The 19311-nt window shown below is 41.1% G+C and overlaps 1 protein-coding gene across 4 annotated transcripts in view; it reads right to left on the bottom strand.

The window, feature by feature from the left end:
- Unc5d (unc-5 netrin receptor D) overlaps window positions 1-19311 on the bottom strand; it is a 535933-nt gene that overhangs the window by 59692 nt on the left and 456930 nt on the right. For 2 of the 4 annotated variants that reach the window (XM_021169824.3, XM_029480897.2), the window contains 3 exons: window positions 11645-11830; window positions 7118-7495; window positions 3227-3311 (listed from right to left, as the gene is read on the bottom strand). In XM_021169824.3, the coding sequence (XP_021025483.1) occupies window positions 3227-3311; window positions 7118-7495; window positions 11645-11830 (649 nt within the window). The remainder of the gene's footprint in view (window positions 1-3226; window positions 3312-7117; window positions 7496-11644; window positions 11831-19311) is intronic. The other 2 variants (XM_021169825.2, XM_021169827.2) reach the window with 1 other exon arrangement.

Here is a 19311-nt window from a genome sequence, read left to right as displayed (position 1 = left end):
CATAAACCCATGCACATATGCCCATGAAACACACATATATGTACCAACATGCATACCACAGCACCATATACTCTCTCTCTCTCTCTCTCTCTCTCCCTCTCCCCCCCCTCTCTCTCACACACACACACTTATCAAACCATGAATGTAGAGCTTTATGAGATTCCTTGAATAGAAGAGTTTTGTTTTGTTTTGTTTTGTTTTTTATCTTTAGATCCCACTATACTGCGATAGAAATCAGGCAGAAAGCTTAGTTAATCAAATCAGAATTCTCAACCAGTCCCCTGCTACACTGGAGATGGTGCTCAAGGAGGAATAGTGGAAATGCATGCTAAGGTGGAAAGCATGGTAGACAGGAATCTAAATATAGGATAAAGCCATTTGTAAGATCCTGCTGTATTCTTGCTAGAGAAGTAGAATCAACAAATCCAATTCTCACACCCCCCAAAACAAAAGAGATGGGAGGAAATGAACCAGGGCAGCCTATTCTCACTACATGCTGGATTTAGAGACAAGTTTATGCTGACAGATGGACCGCGTAAAATGAAAATGGGTTTTCAAGTGGTATGACAAAGGAAGACAGTACAATGGCCTTTTCCTGATTAGTCGGAAGATTAAAAGCCAAAGAACACGGATCCAAAGCAGCTTCTTGGCTCAGACAGAAAATTTTATCCCAGCTTAGCAAACAAAAAGGGAGCAGAGAGGCATTTGCTATTTCCAGCATTTTGCAAATAGTTTAGTGTCACTCAAAGGGTAGTAAGGATTACAGAGCAAGTAGAACGGCCTGCAGCTTAGAGTGACCATTCTGAAGGGACACAGGATCCATCAGCAGGTTACCACACATTGAAAGGCAACATAGGGAGCATGGGCTTCTTACCATCCACAGTTCAATCCATAAGAAATGCATGGCTCACAGATTTCAACTTTTTTGTTTGTTTGTTTGTTTTTTGTTTTGTTTTTTGAGACAGGGTTTCTCTGTATAGCCCTGGCTGTCCTGGAACTCACTTTGTAGACCAGGCTGACCTCCAACTCAGAAATCCACCTGCCTCTGCTTCCAGAGTACTGGGATTAAAGGTGTGGACCACCATGCCCAGCTCAGATGTCAACCCTTAAAGAAACAGCTCCTGTCTCTATCCACATCCCTAGACAGCAGAAGGGAGTACAGTCTAAATATGGATGGGCAAGTTCAGTCTACCAACATGGGATTTAAAAAGAGAAGGTGGCCCAAGGGGTGACCTCATTAGGACAACCTGTCTTTAAAGGTTATTAGCATCTAAGTTCATAGGCAGTGTTCTCTCTTATCTTAAAATTGTAGGGTGCCCTATATAATCTTTCCTTTTCAATACCTTTTGAGCATTTTAAGGCTTTGTAGACTTGATGCCTGTTGGAACATTTCTTCTTCTGACCTGTTAAGAAGGGGCAGCTTCCAGAACAAGATGGGGATGGAGGTAAGCTGTAAATTAAGTGTCCTGGAAAAATAGAAAGTAGCCCCAGGCAGGCTCTGCGATAATGAGGCAGAAGGCACTGGGGATGGGTTTGAGTGGAAGAAGCCGAATACAGGCTCAGGAGTTCGATTACAATGATGGGGAGAAGATGCGGAAGGCAGAGCTGGCAGGAGGCCATGACTCAGGCACGATTGGCTGGCTCTAACTTATTCAGTAACCACTCTATATCCTCTGCTTCCCATTTGTAGACAATCAACCTGAGATCAAAAATAGTCTGACTGTACTGAACATAGACAGAGTTTTACTCTCAGAACACTGTAGTATCAGACATTATCAATAATCTAGAGGAGATTTAAAGCACGTTGCAGAATGTACATAGGTTCAATGCACATATAGTGCCCCTTTATATAATGGATGTGAACATCTTGGGATTTTGGTGTCCTTGTAGGGTCCTGGGTACAGTCCTCTGTGGATGATGAGGGATGACTGTACCTGACTTTTGCAAGATTATGAGTTTAAAATCATACAGGCAACAGACAGGAACCTCAATCTCAAATAAGTATCCTTTGAAAAAAATCTGTGGATATAAAAGAGGTACCATTTATCCAAGAACTCCAATGTTACTTCTAAGTAACCTGTAATGGAGCAGAAACTCTTCAAAGCTCTCTCTGTTCCTTGTATAGGGATACAGCTCACTGGTTGAGCTCTTACTTAGCCTTCTTGAGTTCCTGGAATTCATGTTCAGTACCACAAACGAACACAAATTTAAACTCTCTGAATCTGTTTCCAACATCTGCCGGCAGGGGTTATTTAAGACTTTAGTACCATGTAGGAAAAGAGTGGATCTCTACACAACTGAGGATGCTCTTCAAGTGCCCATCATAGGGCAGCTCCATGTAAATCCTCTGAGAGCCTTCCCCATCACCAGCTAGCAGAAAATTGTCTCGGATTCTTCTAAGGCCTCATAGAATGGTTAGTCAGAATTGCTATGTACCCACAAATCCTTCTATATAGATTACTATCTAAATCTGTTTCAACCATCTGTTTTGGGGGGGGGTCTTTTCTTTCCCCATGTTTTTCTTTCATGTGTTCCATACTCATAACAAAAACAACAGAAAACCTATTTTAAAATAACAAAGATATTATGACTAAAAATGCCAGAGGTATGTAACCAGTTTATAAGACAAATTGCTTTCTAAAGAGGAGCTAGCTTTATCTTGTGTGATAGAAAGCAACATTTCTACAAATGTTATAGTTGCGCTGAGAAAATAACCAACTACTTTCATTAAAAAGAGTATATGACAAGATTTGTATTTGCTTGTGTAATTGAATTTAATGCTGCTGAAATCTGTCAGGCCCAAAAGCTATTGAAGACCACATATTTTACCCTTAGAAAATCACTGACAAAATTGACTCCCAGCCTGTATGGAACAGGCTGGACCTGAAGAGTCATGATTTCACTATTTGATGGTTTTTTATATATAGGGCTCTGCACTAAACAGCACCTGCAAAGGTAATTTAATTTTGTCTTGAAGGGGAGACTATTGGGCAGTTTAAGCAGTTTCTGTTTATGCATCTGACTACCAGTTCACTGTTCCCCACTTGGTGCCTCCTGCTGAGATTCCAATAACCTTAAGATGTAACTCAGGTCTATACTCCCTTTATAGTCATCATCTCAACCTCGTACCAACTTGTCTCATCTGAACAATAAATTCAGATTTTTTGCACAAGTCCCAGTGGATATTCAAGGTACTATTAATATGCCAGTCTTCTCTGACTCTTACCTCGGTTCACCTTGGTTGATTGACATATAAATCTCCCAAGAATTCTCCTCTGGGATGGCACCATGTGGTATGAGTAGACTCACCCCTAAGACAGAGAAAGCCAATAGGTCATTTGGAGATATCCTAACTATTTTGAAACATGCTTTTTGGGTACCTTATAGATGCCAACACAAAGTTTCCCCTACCAATTTATAAACACCAAACCTCAAAGAACTCTGTGGGGGAATTTGCTCTGTATCAGACCAAAATTGATCATATTCAATGCTCACTTTTATCTGAAATTTTGCCAGCATTCTAAGGCCAGGATCTACCAAATACACCTGAAAAGTTACAACTTTATCAGCCCATAAATTAGCTTTCTCCAAATTTTAAAATCTAGTTATATATCTTGTTCTCGTTTCTGGAATAGATATCTGGGCTGATGTGTAAACTAACACTTTCCTTGAACCTGGAATGAAATTGTCTTACAAGCTGTATCTACATGTTAGGGAAAGTGCTCTGTGAATTGCTGCATCTTTTTAAAAATATATAAAAAAAAATGTGTCTGGTCACTTTTGAAATACTCTAGGTCATTCTGCAATTGATATGACTTTAACTTTATAAACAGCAGCTAGAAAAGCTTAAGGGGGTGGCAGTGTCTTAACCATACTCATGTCTCTGTCATTGTGAAGCCACACCACTGCATCTGAAAGGTCCCCAGTTCCTATTTACAGCTATGAAGAAAACACTTTACTTGGGACAAAGAGAGACATCTGGAAAAAGCTGGGAGTCTCTTTAACGTGACTTCTGTTTATAAAAAGGAATGGACTCGTGCAATAGTAAGAGCATCACACAAAATAAAATCTCTAGGCTTCCTCCTATGTTTTGAATAATACAGCTTTCACCGGTTTTCCCTTTTGTTAGAGATAATTGCAGAGGAAGCTTGCAGGTTGCTGTTGACAAGCTTTCTTGTTCTTCTCTCTCTGTGTGTGTTGTTAGCGGCTACAGAGTCAAGGAATGTGAGACTTATTGTGAACCAGGTTATCTGTGATTCACATTTACATCATTATTCAGTAACATGTTAGCAATCATCAGCATCTTTCACTAGAACTAAGAATGAGACGCATTAAAATTCTGTTCATGGCTTTTCAGTAAGGAGAGGTATTTACATTCTACACCTTCACATCAATAGTATGATAACTGTAACTGGCATGCTGGGGGACCTCCAATCAGATGCCCCTTACATTTCCTGCTCTTCCTTAACTGTAACCGTACCCTTTCCTAGTACCGAACACAGATGCTAACGGGATATTTAAGGGTTCATATGTTGCCTTGAACCTTCATTCAGCCTTGTCTTAGTTTGGCACTGATTTCTCTGTTGTTTCTTCTACATTATCTCTATGCCACGAAGACAAAGAATCATGAAGACTCCTCAATAGAAGCTCAGTATATAATTAGGCAGCTGTACCCTGTTGCAGTAATGACACTTAGCACAGTGCCGGACCCAGAATAAACATATTGCAAATAGGAAAAGATACGCAAAGGATTCAAAATTCTTAGTATAAAATCAGGTTCTGAGTTATGGTGTCTTGCGTGCGCCATCATTGCCTGGGACTACTTGTTGGGCCTACACTATCCCACTTCTTTCAGGTAAGCTTAATTCCCTATGTTTAGGTGGAAACATTATCCAATATACTCCTAATTCAACCTTAATCAATTCTTTAAAGTGGCCCTTACATTTTTCAATCTCCCTCACTCATGATTTCTATTAGCCTTCAAATATTCTTCATATCCAAACATACATTGCACATGGAGACTGAAGAGAGTTAATCCCAGGGCCAAAGGTAGAAGAACAGTGGACATTAGCATGTTGATGGCAAGTTGCTGATTATCATGCCCCGGGTCCCCTAAAGAATTCTCCATTTACAACATGTCATTTAAATCTTTGATTTAAAAGAAAATACAACTCCCCAACCCCACCTGCTACTCTGATAGCTTTTTAAAATTGGATACGACAATAGAACCACCTGTCAGAGTTTCTACTTTCATATTTTGCATAATAAATGAGTTCCAGAGTGCAGCGCCTGGCAATCCAGGATGGATGGCATTAGAGCAATCTAATTTCTGTGGCGTGCTTTCTGGACACTTCAGTTCCCCGGGGCATAGTTTGCATTTATGCCCTACAAAGACCAAGGAGCTTGTTTCAACGCCCCACACTTCTTTTTCCTAAAACTCATTTGAAATGTGCAGCTTCAATCTTGTTCAGTGGCTCTTGTCAGGAGACTTGAAAACATCCCGGTTCATGGTGGAAATGGGTGAGGATCTCCGACAAGGTATCAGAGTTTTAGTTTTCAACAAGGATGTCTCTCAAGAGAGATACGAGAGGAAAGAAATATTTCTCATTCATCCAGGTTTTCATTTCCATGTTTTCTTTGATGAAAATTAAGCAAATATGGGCAATGAATAGTTTGCTCTTGACACTAGTTCAATATGTAAACACAGACACATATGAACCCTGTACACATGAGGATGGGGACATGTTTGAGGAGCCTTGATAAAGGCATAGTAGTAACTCACTGGCTTCATGTGACTCTGATTTCACATCCTCGTCTTTGGTAAAACAAGGGATGCATGTTCCATTTTTGTATTTTTTTTACAAATTCATGTGATAAATATGGCTGGCTACTTCTTTCTAAAAGAAGTGTCCTATTGGTCAGTTATGCCCTAGTGACACGTTAGACTGTCATCATACACCGTCACTCATATGGGGCACTTAAACTAATGGGAAATAAGAATCCCAGCATGCCCTAAAACACTGGCAAGGTAGGTTGAGAAACAACATTATTTCTAGAGCTGCAACTTAGGCTATTTTCCAGAAGTAAGTTATATTTTGAAACTGGGTGTGAGAGGACACTACTAATTTGGGATAGAATGAGTTTAAAATTATCAAGTGAAGAGAAAGTTCAGTTTCAAGTCTAAGCTACTAGACAGGTAAGGTAGCCGCAGTCATAGTCTAAGACCAATCCTGGCACAGATTTCATTTTATGGGATAAAATCCTGGTCATCTCCACTCATTGAGCTCTCGCTTGATACTCAATTTCTGTCTAAGAGCATGGCTAGATCTAATGTTCCTGGCCCTCTCTGCTGTCGATATCTGCCATGGAACTCACCTGCCTCCCACGGCTTAGGACTAAGAGGAGAAAGCAATCTCATTTCCCTCTACTCTGGCCTCAGGCAACAACCGTGAAGATCAAGTGACAGCTAGGGATGACATTTTTAAAGTAACCTTTGCCAGGGATCAGAAATATCTACTACAAATATCCAGAGAAATCTCCTCTCTTAAAACCCAAAGAAGGGAAACACATACTTTGAAATGGGTTGTGCATGTGGCATAGCTCTAGAACTAATGTTTGAACTTTAAAGAGCAACAATGCAATGATTCATCATCATTGCTTGCCAAGAACCAATGTAATAATAACTTAAAAATAGTCAAAATAATTATCGAGGGCCCGAGAAATGTGACTGTTCGTGCACTAAATTATTTGTCAGTGCAAACATGTGCTTTGGCTAAATAAGGTACTTGTCAGTTGTAGAAAAGAACTGTGTTCTTTTCTTCCTTACCATGCCCTAGGTGACATATTCCAATGGGTCTCAAAATCAGGAGCCTCTCCATACCACCTGATGGGTAGAATGCTAAAAGATGGTGATTAGCAGCATCAATGTGGTCTTCTGTCTTGATGGCAGGCAGAGAGATGGCTCTGCTCTATTTCAGCTGCACATCTGGGCTCCTGGGCACACAAAGTGCAGGCCCAGCCTTCGATGATCACTTCCATATGAATCTGATTATTGCATACTTATAAAAAGATATTTACACAAGTGAGGAAAATATGCAAACACTCACTTACCACCCACCTGTATTTGGCATTACTAAGCGCCCCCCTAAATGGCCAAAGACACCAGTTGTCCTCAGCTCTGTCCTTGTCGGCAGTGATGACAGATTTTGGACGTACGGCGTTTTGTTTCTGGGATGTATTGTACTGAATCCGCGGTTGTTTCCATGAGGGAAAGTCCCCGAGTGATTCTTGCCATGGTACTCTGCTCTCTCAGACACTCCCAGGGAAACCATAAATGAGCTCTGGACTTTGACTTTGATGTCAGATAAAGGATTGAAGAGTGAGGACTCTGTCATGAGCTCCTTGTCCAGTGGATCCTGCAGGCAGATGGGCCCACTGTATGTCCGGCTCACAGTCAGATCTGGCTGCATGGCAGGATTCAGTAGTAGAGAATTTCCTGGTAAGAAAAAAAAAATGATCTGTCACTCAGACACTAAAAGACACCTCCATCACTCTTTTTGCAGTTGCCTCTATTAAAGGGAGAACATCTTGTATTGGCTTTGGATGTAGTGATTGGTATTAGCTTCTGCTGCTAACCTAGATGGAACCATGCCAGTGGTTGGGAATGGGGACCTCTGACATTCCAGGTCAGTTTCTGAATATCATGCCCTTATTGACCTCACATCTAACACTCTTGACATGCCTCTTTTTCAAGACAAACATGTCTGACACTGGATTAGGGCCACTTGCCTTAGGTAGTGTTTGTGTGATTATCTTAACTGGCAAAGAAAAGGTAAAAAAGAAAAGAAAAGAAAAAAAACAGAAAGATGTTTTGCAAACTAGTTAGGAGCAAAATAACATCTGTTCCTTTTAAATAGCAAGAGATGCCACTGTGTAGTGACTCTTGCTGTAGACAAGAGCCCACAGAGGAGGTGGAAAATTTCTTGTAAAATTCTAAGCAGATCCTGGCGCTGGGGGAGCAAGCATGCTTTGGAGCAAATAGTTCAGGGGACTTATGAATCACTCTAAGTCTGAGGGGCCAATGTACTTGAACATCACAGATGTCACTCTGTGAGGGAAAGAATGCTCCAGCAGAGAGTGGCTTGGATTGTAAGAGGGGATCATCTCAGAAAGGTACCTTGCTAGTTTAAAAAAAAATGGACAAAACAGTCTTCACAAAACACAGCAGAAATTGGACCTGTGCTCTAGTCATCTGCTGGGCTCACCATTTTTTTCCAAGCCAGATATTAAAAAGGCTGTGATATTTTTCTCCTGATGAAGTAATCCCATTTATTAGTAAATAACAGAATAACCCTCACTCCCCAGCCTCCCACTCTTACCAGTTCGTCAATATGACAGCTCAAGTAGAAACCCAAATCATATTAAGCAATATTCTTTTGGGTCCTGACCAAAAAACATGTTTTAAATGTGGTATTTTTGAAAATGCTTCAATTCTAGGTTGTATTGTATTAGTCTCTATTGTTTTTCTATTTTCCCAATTTGTAACAGTGTCATGAGGGGATCCATCACTGTGGATTTTCTCACCCCTTGTTGGGATATGCTAAGAATCAAGAATCACAGAGAAAATACACAAAAAGATAATGCAACTCTAATGGCCCTTTGATGTTGCCCCTTTTCCATCTTGGGGCTGTTGTGCTAAGATGCAGCCACCATCAAGCAGTCTTTTTAAACAGGACCACACAGAGTTCAATAGATGATGACCTTGCTCCTGTCTGTGGTTTTCCACAGGAAAAAAGGAGGACTGAAGAACACAGCACATTTGAAAACAGTTTGAAATAGCAGTTTCCATGGAGACTTCAAAAGCTCATATCTTAATTTTTGGCTACTTTTGAAAGACTTGCCTAGCTTATGGGGGAAAATATTTCTGATACTTAGCACAGACATGGAAAACACCCAGATGCACATACACACACACACACACACACAGAGAGAGAGAGACAGAGACAGAGACAGACACAGAGAGAGACAGAGAGATAGATAGAGAGACAGACAGAGTGAGACAGAGAGACAGAGAGACAGAGAGATAGAGAAAGAGACAGACAGAAACAGAGAGCCAAAGGTATAGAGAGACAGAGAAATATAAAGAGAGACAGAGACAGACAGAGGGGGGAGAAAAAGATAGAGGGACAGACAGACAGAAAACAAAAAGGAAAAACACACAAAGAGACAGAAACAGAGGCAGAACAGAGATGATAGGGAGAAAGACAGAGACAGAGAAAATATACACACACATGAGGGGAGAGAGGAGAGAGAAGAAGAGAGAGTGGAGAAAGAGAGGCAGATAGACAGACAGACATAGAAAAACACACAGGGAAAGCACACACATATACACATTCAAATGCATAAGTCTACCGTTGAAAGTGTTGGTTGCCAACCTGACCAAAGCCTGATTAAGGCCAGCTATTCTTCCTGCTGCCTTGTTACCCCTCCCTTCTCTTTAAAAACCAATTTTCTTCATTTAACCTAAGCATTGTATTCTTTCTGTATGCCTGACTTTTTACCTTTCTTCCATCCCTCCCTTCTATCTTCTTATCTATTGAACCCAAGGGCTTTACACTTGTGGAACAAGTCGTCTACCATACCCAAGATGATTTCTATGGTTAGTTTTAATTTAACTGTCAACTTGGCTCAGTGTGAATCTCCTGGCATAAGGGATTATCAAGATCAGATTGGCCTTCGACCACGTCTGTGGAGAATTGTCTTGGTTATATTAACTGATATGGGAAGAACCTGCCTTCTAAAGCAACATCATTCCCTGGGTGTTGAACTATGTACAAGCAGAGAATGTGAGCTGAGAACAAGTAAAAGCATAGGCATTCATTTTCTCTGATATAGACCTCGGATGCCTGTGGCTAGCTGCTTCAAATATTAACCTTGACTTCCCAGCAATGATGGGCTACCATCTGCAATTGTAAACCAAATAAACTATCTTTCCCTTAACTTTCTCTTTGGAGAGGGGGGGTTATTTAATTACAATTTCATTACAGAAAGAAAACTAGGACAAAATTCTGCTTAACATTCTTGCTGTTCCCCTTCTTGGGGTACTGGACATGTTGTTCATCAAGATATCACCTTGAAGACAGTGGAGGTCAAAGTCACAGTCTGTAAAAATGAGATTCATTGTCAATGGGGATGGGGATGGTAGCAGTTAACAAAAGAGTTTTTGTCTTCTATCCTGAGATTTATGAGATTCTTAGCCAAAAATAAACAGAATGGTCAGGCGATCTGATAAGATGATTTCTTTTTTAGAGATTCGCAATATACTGATGTTCTGAATCACTCCTCCATGAGGACATTGGCCAATCTATGTAAATCACTGTCGCCCAAATGTATTCAGGCCAGGCAGCTACCTCCCTCTCACATTCATTGCCTGCTGCTCCGCAGAGCATGCTGCTGTCCCATGGTTAGAGGACACGTGAGCATCTAGAGCTATCTTTAGAGAATGAGCTCTCCCAAATGCCAAGGGCTTCCCCAGGTTAGTCTCAGCAAATTCATGTTCACAAGAACACCATGAGGAGGATGTTAGCATTCCCATTTTATAGTTGTGAAATGGTGACTCAGAATAACTGTTTTGCTTCATAGCGGTTTCATATTCTAATGTAACTGCATTCAAAGCAGGTGAACTTGTACACAATAGTGGCTTAACCATAATGGCTTAACACCAAGGTACCCAAAAATAAAAGCCAAGGGAGAAGCCTATTATCTAAGTTATATCTCAGCTGCTTGTTCTAGCAGGTTTGGGCTTCTACTTCAGCAATCTGTCTACCCAATAAATGCTGAGTGCCGAAATGTCTAGCCTTTAGAATAGGTGATACCTATACAATGAATAGAAATAAAGGGGACATTATAGAAAATGAGGGTAATGGTCCAAAACTTCATCCTTTGAAGAGAGACAGTTACTTTTTGCATAATATTAAAACCAAATGTGTCTCATCCCCACCTTGTATTCAGGAATAGGTTTGGTTCATAATAGAGGATTAAATGACTCTCTCTGTTCTGAAAAAGAGCATATCTGTGCCTTGACATGAAAAATGTTTCTTTCTCCACAACAAAAGATTGGTCAGCCTTGCAATAGCTGAAAGTAATTTAGGCTGGTATTTCATTTTATCCCCACATACCTGATCCCTCCGATATCATCTAAACCCTTTTTATTTATTTGAAATTAAAGAAATTAAAAAACCAGTGTAATAAAGGTTTTGGGTAGTTTTGTTCTGGGGCTGTGTCCTCAGCTTTTAGTACTCAGTATTTTAGTTAATAAAATTAAACACATAAACTAAAACTAGGTTTCTTCAAAGATGAAGTTGTATAATTTGAGAGGCAGTGAGTTACTGAGTGCTCTGTATCAAATGTAGAACTATTTCATTGAATGTTGCCAATAATAAATTGATACCCATACATCCTCACAGTTGCTGAGGACCAAGAAAATCATTTTATCAAATTTGGTGTGTTAATGAATGGAAACAATTTGGTAGCGGCTCCAAGGACCACAAGCTACCTCTGCACAGTGTCAAGAACATGGAGGACACCTGTGTAAGTGCAGCCAGTGGTCCTAAGGATGAGGTGTTGGGGGACCTATGCCGCTGACCTTGACGAACTGTTTTGAAGTTGAAGGTCTGGAAGCCACCTGTCAATGCAGAAGAGTCAATGACATCCACTCCGTAGTCACTGTGGCTCCGTCTGTAGAGGGTGACACCAATGACCAGGACCGCAACAGCTACCACGGCTGCACCCAAGCCAGAGTACAAAGCAATGTCGCTGGCATTCTCAATGCCTGAAAGACACAAGAGAAGTCCTGAGTGGCTAACATGGGTTCAAGGGATAGAGCCACCCCAGGACAAAACATGGCGTTCTGTTAAAGTCTGGAGGCTACTGACCAGAAAATAAAACCACACAGAAAGCTAGCTACATGTTAGACTCTCATTTACACTATAGTCATGTTTCTAAACTTCCTTGTGTAAATCAGAGCAAGGCTAGTCTAATATAACTGCATTAAGGTAGCTTATCATATAATAGGCTTGCAGAGGATCAATTTTGCAAAGAACATAACATTTTTTTTCAAGTAAGAACAAATAGCTCCTTAACTTAGTTGAAGAAGTCATAGTTACCTAAAAAGCATTTTTATATTTGACTTTTTGTTTAAGGGAAAACAGACTCACACAAAGGACAAAAAAAGAGGGTGGGTTCTCTGCTCATGTGGGGCCTGGGGCACATGCATATACACAGAGATGTCTAGGTTAGGACATTAACATGGTCTGTGAGTTATAAGAGGAAGATCAGGGTTTATAAATATGTCAACTTTGATACCAATATTCAGAGTCAGAGCAGAGTAAAAGGTTGGTTTAGCATATGCAATCATCATGAGAGCAATGTTTATGTGAAACATGAAGATCTTGGTTGCCAAGGGCTCTTGTGTCCATGGTCAATGTTTTCTGATACCAATGCAATGCTAGACTCTAACACTTTATTGTTAGGGGGCTGTTCTCTCAGGGGCACATGCTGTTTCTCCCATACCTCTCCTACTCCATCCTATTGAATGCATGGGCAAAGCAAAAATAAAAACGTTAGTTTAATTTTAGTATGTGGATGTCTCCCCACCCCCCAGGATAGGCTGGAGCTGAATTCCCATCCTTTTCCAGATACATATCTGATGTGGTTCAACCCAGAAGCAGATTGATAACAGCTATTATAATACAACCCAAGGGTCTGAAACAAGCTAATCCTAAAAGAGGTGTCATCTTAAAGTGTATGGAAAAAGAAGGTGGCAAGAACTAACTACATATTTAATTGTCCAACAGATTATATGGTAAGTACATGTAATGGGTCCAAAATAATTATTCTGATACCCAGTGTCTGACTGAGGGGATAAAAGAAACACATCATATATTTGCCTTGTAATTGCATAACACTTACTATGCATTTCCCACACCCTAAAATTATATTTATCAAATGGGTAAAGTGAGCCACACAAGCATAGAGTGAATTTATTTTCAACAAAGGTCGTGGGCCATAAAATAAGGTGTTACCAAATTAAAGAGTGAATGAGAAGATCAAGCAGAACCAAACCAGCAACGGTGCGGTAAACACATAAACACAGCAGGCAAGGAAGACAGCTATCAGAAGGAGTCAGAGCTGAAAGGTCAGAAGTCCCATAGACACCTTTAATAAGCAGAGCATCATCAAGATGTGCCATGTAACGGGGGATAATATAGAGCTTAGTTCTATTCTAGGATAATCCAATGGGGGCTGGCAGACCGTCTGTTCTCACCACCCAGACAGTGAGCACAATGAAACAGATCTCCACCGCAGAATATTCCATTCCTGCCTGTCTTCCAGAGAAACTGGGTGTTCACCAACCTGCTTATGCTCCCATCCCCGTGTTTCCTTGGAGGGAAGAATCATACTCAGGGCAGAAAGCACACTGAGCACAGCAGACACATCACACCAGGACACCAGCCACCGTGAGCCTTTGGATTGAGACCAGTTAGCTCTTTTTTTTTTTTTCCTTCCTTCCTTGGGAATTGCTGAGTGATGATACCACCATTGAAAAGGTGCTTCTGGGGGTATACACACCTTAGCAAAGGAGCACAGGCAGGGAAGCAGCCTGACTATGCACTGACCGCAGCTGCTTCCACTGCTGAGATTGGAAAGCAGAGGCAAAGACAGTCTTAGAGTCCCAAGCACAGAAACAGAAAGGACAGGATGGGGGGAAAGGGAAGTGAGGTGTGTGTAGGAGGTAGGTTGGGGGGGGACAGAGGTAGGATTACCAGGGCAAAAATGCCTGAACTCAAAATGGAAATCGCTGGGCATTAGCACAGTGGGACAAATCAGGGAGAGAGGAGAAAGCTGCCCTCCCTCCCCAGATTCCCATTTTGGTCCTTGATATACAAGTAACCAGAGTGATCATCACCATCATCGTCTTTCTCATCAGCCTTTCCCTTTGGATTAACGCTGGGTATGGTTTCCTCTCCTAGGAAAATGTGCACAAGCATTTGACTTAAGTCATAAGAAACAAATATTAAATTAACAGTATTTTACATGAATAGAGATAGCTGAGAGAAGGCTCAGTGCTTAAAAACATCCCTGCAGAGGACCTGAGCATTTGTTTTCAGCACTCACATTGGGGCAGCTCATATAGAGCTGTAACTCCAGCTCTGGGGCATCTGATACCCACTTTTGTGCATACCTGAACTCACATGTACAAAGCAACACAAAGACATATGTAAATGCAATATAAAGGAAAAACAAATTCTTAATGCTATTGACTGGTGAGACTTTGGCTAGGGTGGGGACAGAAGACAGCTAGACTTGCAGGTGAACAGTGGCCCTTATAAAGTTTACTCTGATCCCTGGGAAAGCTAGCAGCTACTGGGAAGGGGTTGCAGTAGAAAGGGGGAACAAAATGGTATGAACAACCTGGGAGTCTCAAAGTATAGGATGTACTGATTCCACCTTGTAAGGGACAACTTTGTCATGAGTTTGTATGGAATTCCAACAGTCCACTTCTTCAATCACTTATTGTCTGAAAGCCAGACAATCAGCCCCACCCAGAGACTTTGCATAGTTGTATGTATTTTGGGCTCAGCTTTAATATCACAATTACTCAACACCATTTACCCTATCTCGAGAGGTTTACCCCAACATCCATACACAAGGCTCAATTCTGTGAAAGTTGAACTTTTGTACTTCCTTCTTCCTCCTCACTGCTGTCTTCTCTTCTTTATCTGCCTGTTTGTGCCAAGTAGTATTACTTCCCCTCTACCAATTGCCTTCTCATGTTTCCAAGAGTATAAATTGGCTTCCCCTATAGATTTCAGGCTAGCTAATAGAGATTCTCTTTTGGTGTTCAGAACTGAGCTCATAAGGACCAAAGATTTGGTTCCAATTTTCCTATGCTGGCTTCCTAGAAGAAGGAGCAGGATATAGGTGTATGTATGTATGTATGTATGTATGTATGTGTTACAGCTACACATGCAACAATAAACAGTCAAGGGGACATGCAGAGGGCATTGACTTGGCTAGGGGGACATGAGCATCTCTTTGAGGGAATCTCCTAGAACACATGATTGCATAGCATAGCAAGCCACTTTCCAGGACCTGTAGCTGCCTCTACATCTACCCCTGTGCCTTTGCTCCTGGCCTGTCACTGTATCATCATCCTACATTCAACTGTACTCAACTGACTTGTCAGGTTGATGCTGCTAACAGAAGACTCTGCACATTGGTCAGTGTAGTATCTAGGCATCCACCAGTAGCTATTCATCTTTATTTACCCACCTACCAAATGCCAGCTTAAGGCTCCTCTCGATGGGGTGACGATACACAGCCAACTTTGCCTACCTATGAGCTTTAGAACTTATAGGGCTTGTAGTTCTCAAAATGCATTTTGTACTGTACTTTTTATTGATAATTATTTGAATGATAGTTGGGTTTTTCTCCCTAACAGCTTTATACTCCTTAGAAGCAGTATCATCTCTAAGCTTTCTCATGGTACCTTGCTAGTCATTGTGTGGAACTACTTTTTGCTTACCTGCCTGGTCTCAAACTGGAGAAGCAACGTGTTAAGTAAACTAAAGTTTTGGGAGTGATTTTTAAATCTCTGCTTCAACAATTTTCTTCCCATTTCCATTTGTACAGGTGTGTTTATTACTATCAGTCTCCTCACAGATGCAGAATTGCTGATTTGTTGGCTCAAAGGGATTCTGAACAAAAGCATTGGCTTGAGCAGGGCTACTGTGCCTTTGTGGGCACAGGACGCCTCTATACCTTTGTATTTCATAAGCTGGGCTTTGCATACTGTTGTGTTCCTGTTGTCTTTCCTGTTCTCCTTGTCCCTACCTTCCTTTTACTAAAAGTCACAAAAGCTTTAGGCAGAGCATGGACTGAGAACAAAAGAAGTTCTGTATAATCTACATCTATAGATAAAGCAACAAAAAAACAACTGAAATTCCTGACTGAGAAACCTGTTATTTCCAGGTTCTGAAAAAAGCATGGAGAAATGTATGTATGCAGAGAAAAGCATCCATAGAGGGGGAGGGGGAAAGGGCTTGGGAAGGAAAAGGCTGCATCTATTCTTGGTAATAGGATGTATAAGGGAAGAGATTAGGCCCATAGTAGGCATTCAATGACTGTCCATTAAGGAGGAAGCTAGTATACTAAGTCTTCTGACATATCATTAAATATGAGAGGAAGGTATAGAAAGGGAAGATATGGCCTTTTATTAAAGCAACCTGGTGTCTGGTTGGATATTAAAATGACCTTTCCTACAATGAAGGATGATAAAATAAAACCTCTCCTTGAGGTAGATTGTAAAATCTACTTTCAGGAAGATTCTAAAAGCCAGCAGGACTTTGTAACAGCCTGCAATTATTTTAGTTTAGTTTAATTTTTTTCTCTTAAATCAGAGTTGGCTGGGAATGACTAACTGAACTTTCAAAGCCCCTTCATATTAACAAGTTTATGAATGAGAACCCTTTCTTGGCATTTACAGTAACCAATATCCCTAATGACATGGCTGTTACATGTAAACAGCCACAAGGCATGGCTGTTTACATGATCTGCCCCATGCTTCCCATACTCCAATATGAAAGGCATATTAGTTCTTGCTGATGGAACTTTATCTCAAGTCACATGTTATAAATTGAACACAGCTCATATTTAATGTATATCAGACTAGAACCTATCCTCATGACCCAAGCTATAAAGAATTAATATAGAAGCGTGGTGAACACATTTCTAGCCATGATATTCTGCCTCATCTCTTAGTGGGTGTCCTAGAATGACCACCATTTCCATTGGAGAAAATAAGGTAAACAAACTTGAATGCTATTGAAAGAGGTTGTGAACTGCGAATGAATCTACATTTACAGAAAAAATACTCAGAAGGAGAAGCCAGGGAGAAGGGAAACAAATGGAAGACATAAAAGCTAACTGCTGAGCCAGAATCCCACAGAAAGTCAACCAACTGCCAGCCCAGGAGGCAGCTTCAGTAGGGCCAGCGTCATTGGCACGCAGACCTACTAGAACATTTCCCAGGTTACTGGTAGTGTTGTGTATTCTTGCTGTTCCCAAGAAGCCATGAGAATTTCCTTTAACTTGTCAGAAAATAGCTTTGAGATGGTCATCTCTGATCAGCCATGGTAATCAATGTCAGTTAAACTTTGCAATCCATGGCGATTCCTGACCTCTTAGCCTCCGATCAATGTCTACACTCTTCAAGTTCTCCATCTTTTAAAGCCTCATTCTTGTTATTGGAGCTGCTGATTTTCATGATAATTAACAGCAGTATAACAAAGTGTCACAAAGTGCTTATTATATATCATGCATCATGCTAGCATTTTAACTGAGCATTAATTCCCAATGTCATTGAGCAAATGTCCTCACTTATATGTATAAATCAAGGTAAGGAGAGGATGATATGCTTGTGCCAAGCCTCTTGATCAGTGAGTGGCAGAGCTAAGAGTGAATCCCATGTGGTCTATCTTCAGTGCCATGCCTCCAGTCATGGCCCACACCAGCTCACTTCTGTCCTAATTATACTGCCTGCCTCCCTTAAAATCAGTGGTTCTTAACCTTCCTAAAGGTGTGACCCTTTAATGCAGCTCCTCATGGTGTGGTGGCCCCAACCATAAAATTTTCATTGTTATGAACTGTGACTTTGGTACTGTTATGCATCCTAATATAACTATCATATATGCAGAATACCTGATAAGTGACCCACAAAAGGGGTTGCAACCCACAAGTTGAGAAACACTGCTCTAGATAGAAGGGACTATCTAGAAACCAGCACTCAGTGACAGGAGCTTAGGGAACTAGTCCCTTACCTATGGTTTCATAATTAGAAAACAGCCAAGCCCAGGTCTGAGCATACAGTCACCTTTAGTCCCTAACTGTTCACCTGCATTACTGTGTTCCTTCCTCACATCTCCTCTCTTCTACACAGGTATCCAAGTGACCCTGCCACACTAGAGTAGAGGAGTTCACATCTCTGCTGGTTAGCATCAGGCATCAGAGATCAGATGCTGTGCAAGCTTCCCAAGGTCTTCCTAGCAGCCCAAATGTCATGTCTTCCTCTTTCTTCAAGATACCTAATTCTCATCTATCTTCCTTCTTGTTGAGAACACAGAGGCAATCTTATGTGAACTCCTATACAGCTCAAACCATCTCTGTTCGGGTATATGTTTTCTTTCCCCCTTTCTAAGCAGACCTGCTCTGACTTAGTCCCTTCCTGCCCCCTCAAGGATATAGCTCCATGTTTATTCTTGCATCTCCCAGGTCTCTCCCACAGTGGCATTCTGCCCCCTGCCTATGGTGGAGTCTTGCTCTTCTACTCACCTCTCTGCCAATCCCTCCCTCAGCTCTCACACTGACACACCTTCTATTCTTCCTCCCTTTGAGTTCTTAGTTCTTTATTTGTAATACTCCAAGCGTTTAAAACATTAGGCATCTGTGAATGCATGCTTCCCAATGGCACTGACCAGTTATTTCTAGTCGCTGTTTTTCTGTTTGTTTTTTTGGTTTTGCTTTTTATTTTTTATTTTTATTTAATTAAACCAACACATCTGCAAAACTAGAAAATGCTTTGTGAGTACAAATAGTTCCACAATGCATGGAAAAATGTTCTTCCCATTTTCTTGTCCTTAAGTAACCATGACATAGTGCCTCTTGAGTCCCTCCAGGGAAAGGAGTGTAGATACTCACTTGTCTTTCTTGTTCTTTACCCTAAAGGCCTCATAGGATCTATACATGTCTATATTTTCTAGTTTTCTAGAATGCAAGGTATCAAATCCACAGCTCCTTATCAAAGTTTACTTGGCATTCTTTATCACATCTGCCGAGCTAATAGGCAGGCTGGATGATAACTTTTGGAACCAAGTCCCTTTGCCTTATCATGTCACGTCTCTTAAACTTTCGAGTCTGTACCCACCCATGGCCCCATTTCACTAGGAAGCTCACCTGTTTCTTCATCAGCAGTGAGTATCTTTGTCTTTCCCATGGCTCTGCAGTTAGACAAAGCTATCTGAGGCCCGTCACTAAATGCACAATCCTTCAACTTGACTCCCCTGCTTTACCTACCGGTTCCTCTCTTGCTGTTTAGCAAAGAGCCTGTATTCTCCTGGTTGTATGTACAGACTATAATGCTCCACTATTGTCCCTCTTTCCCTTTTCAGTTTCTCTAATTGGATAATCACTCACATAGAGACAGTGCCAACTACCCCCTGGTCCTGTTCAGCCTCAGGCAAAGATCTGTCAATG

Source organism: Mus caroli, unplaced genomic scaffold, assembly GCF_978045245.1.
Source record: "Mus caroli unplaced genomic scaffold, Mus_caroli_1 scaffold_10, whole genome shotgun sequence".
Taxonomy (NCBI): Eukaryota; Metazoa; Chordata; class Mammalia; order Rodentia; family Muridae; genus Mus; species Mus caroli.
This window is presented reverse-complemented; position numbering and strand designations above follow the sequence as displayed.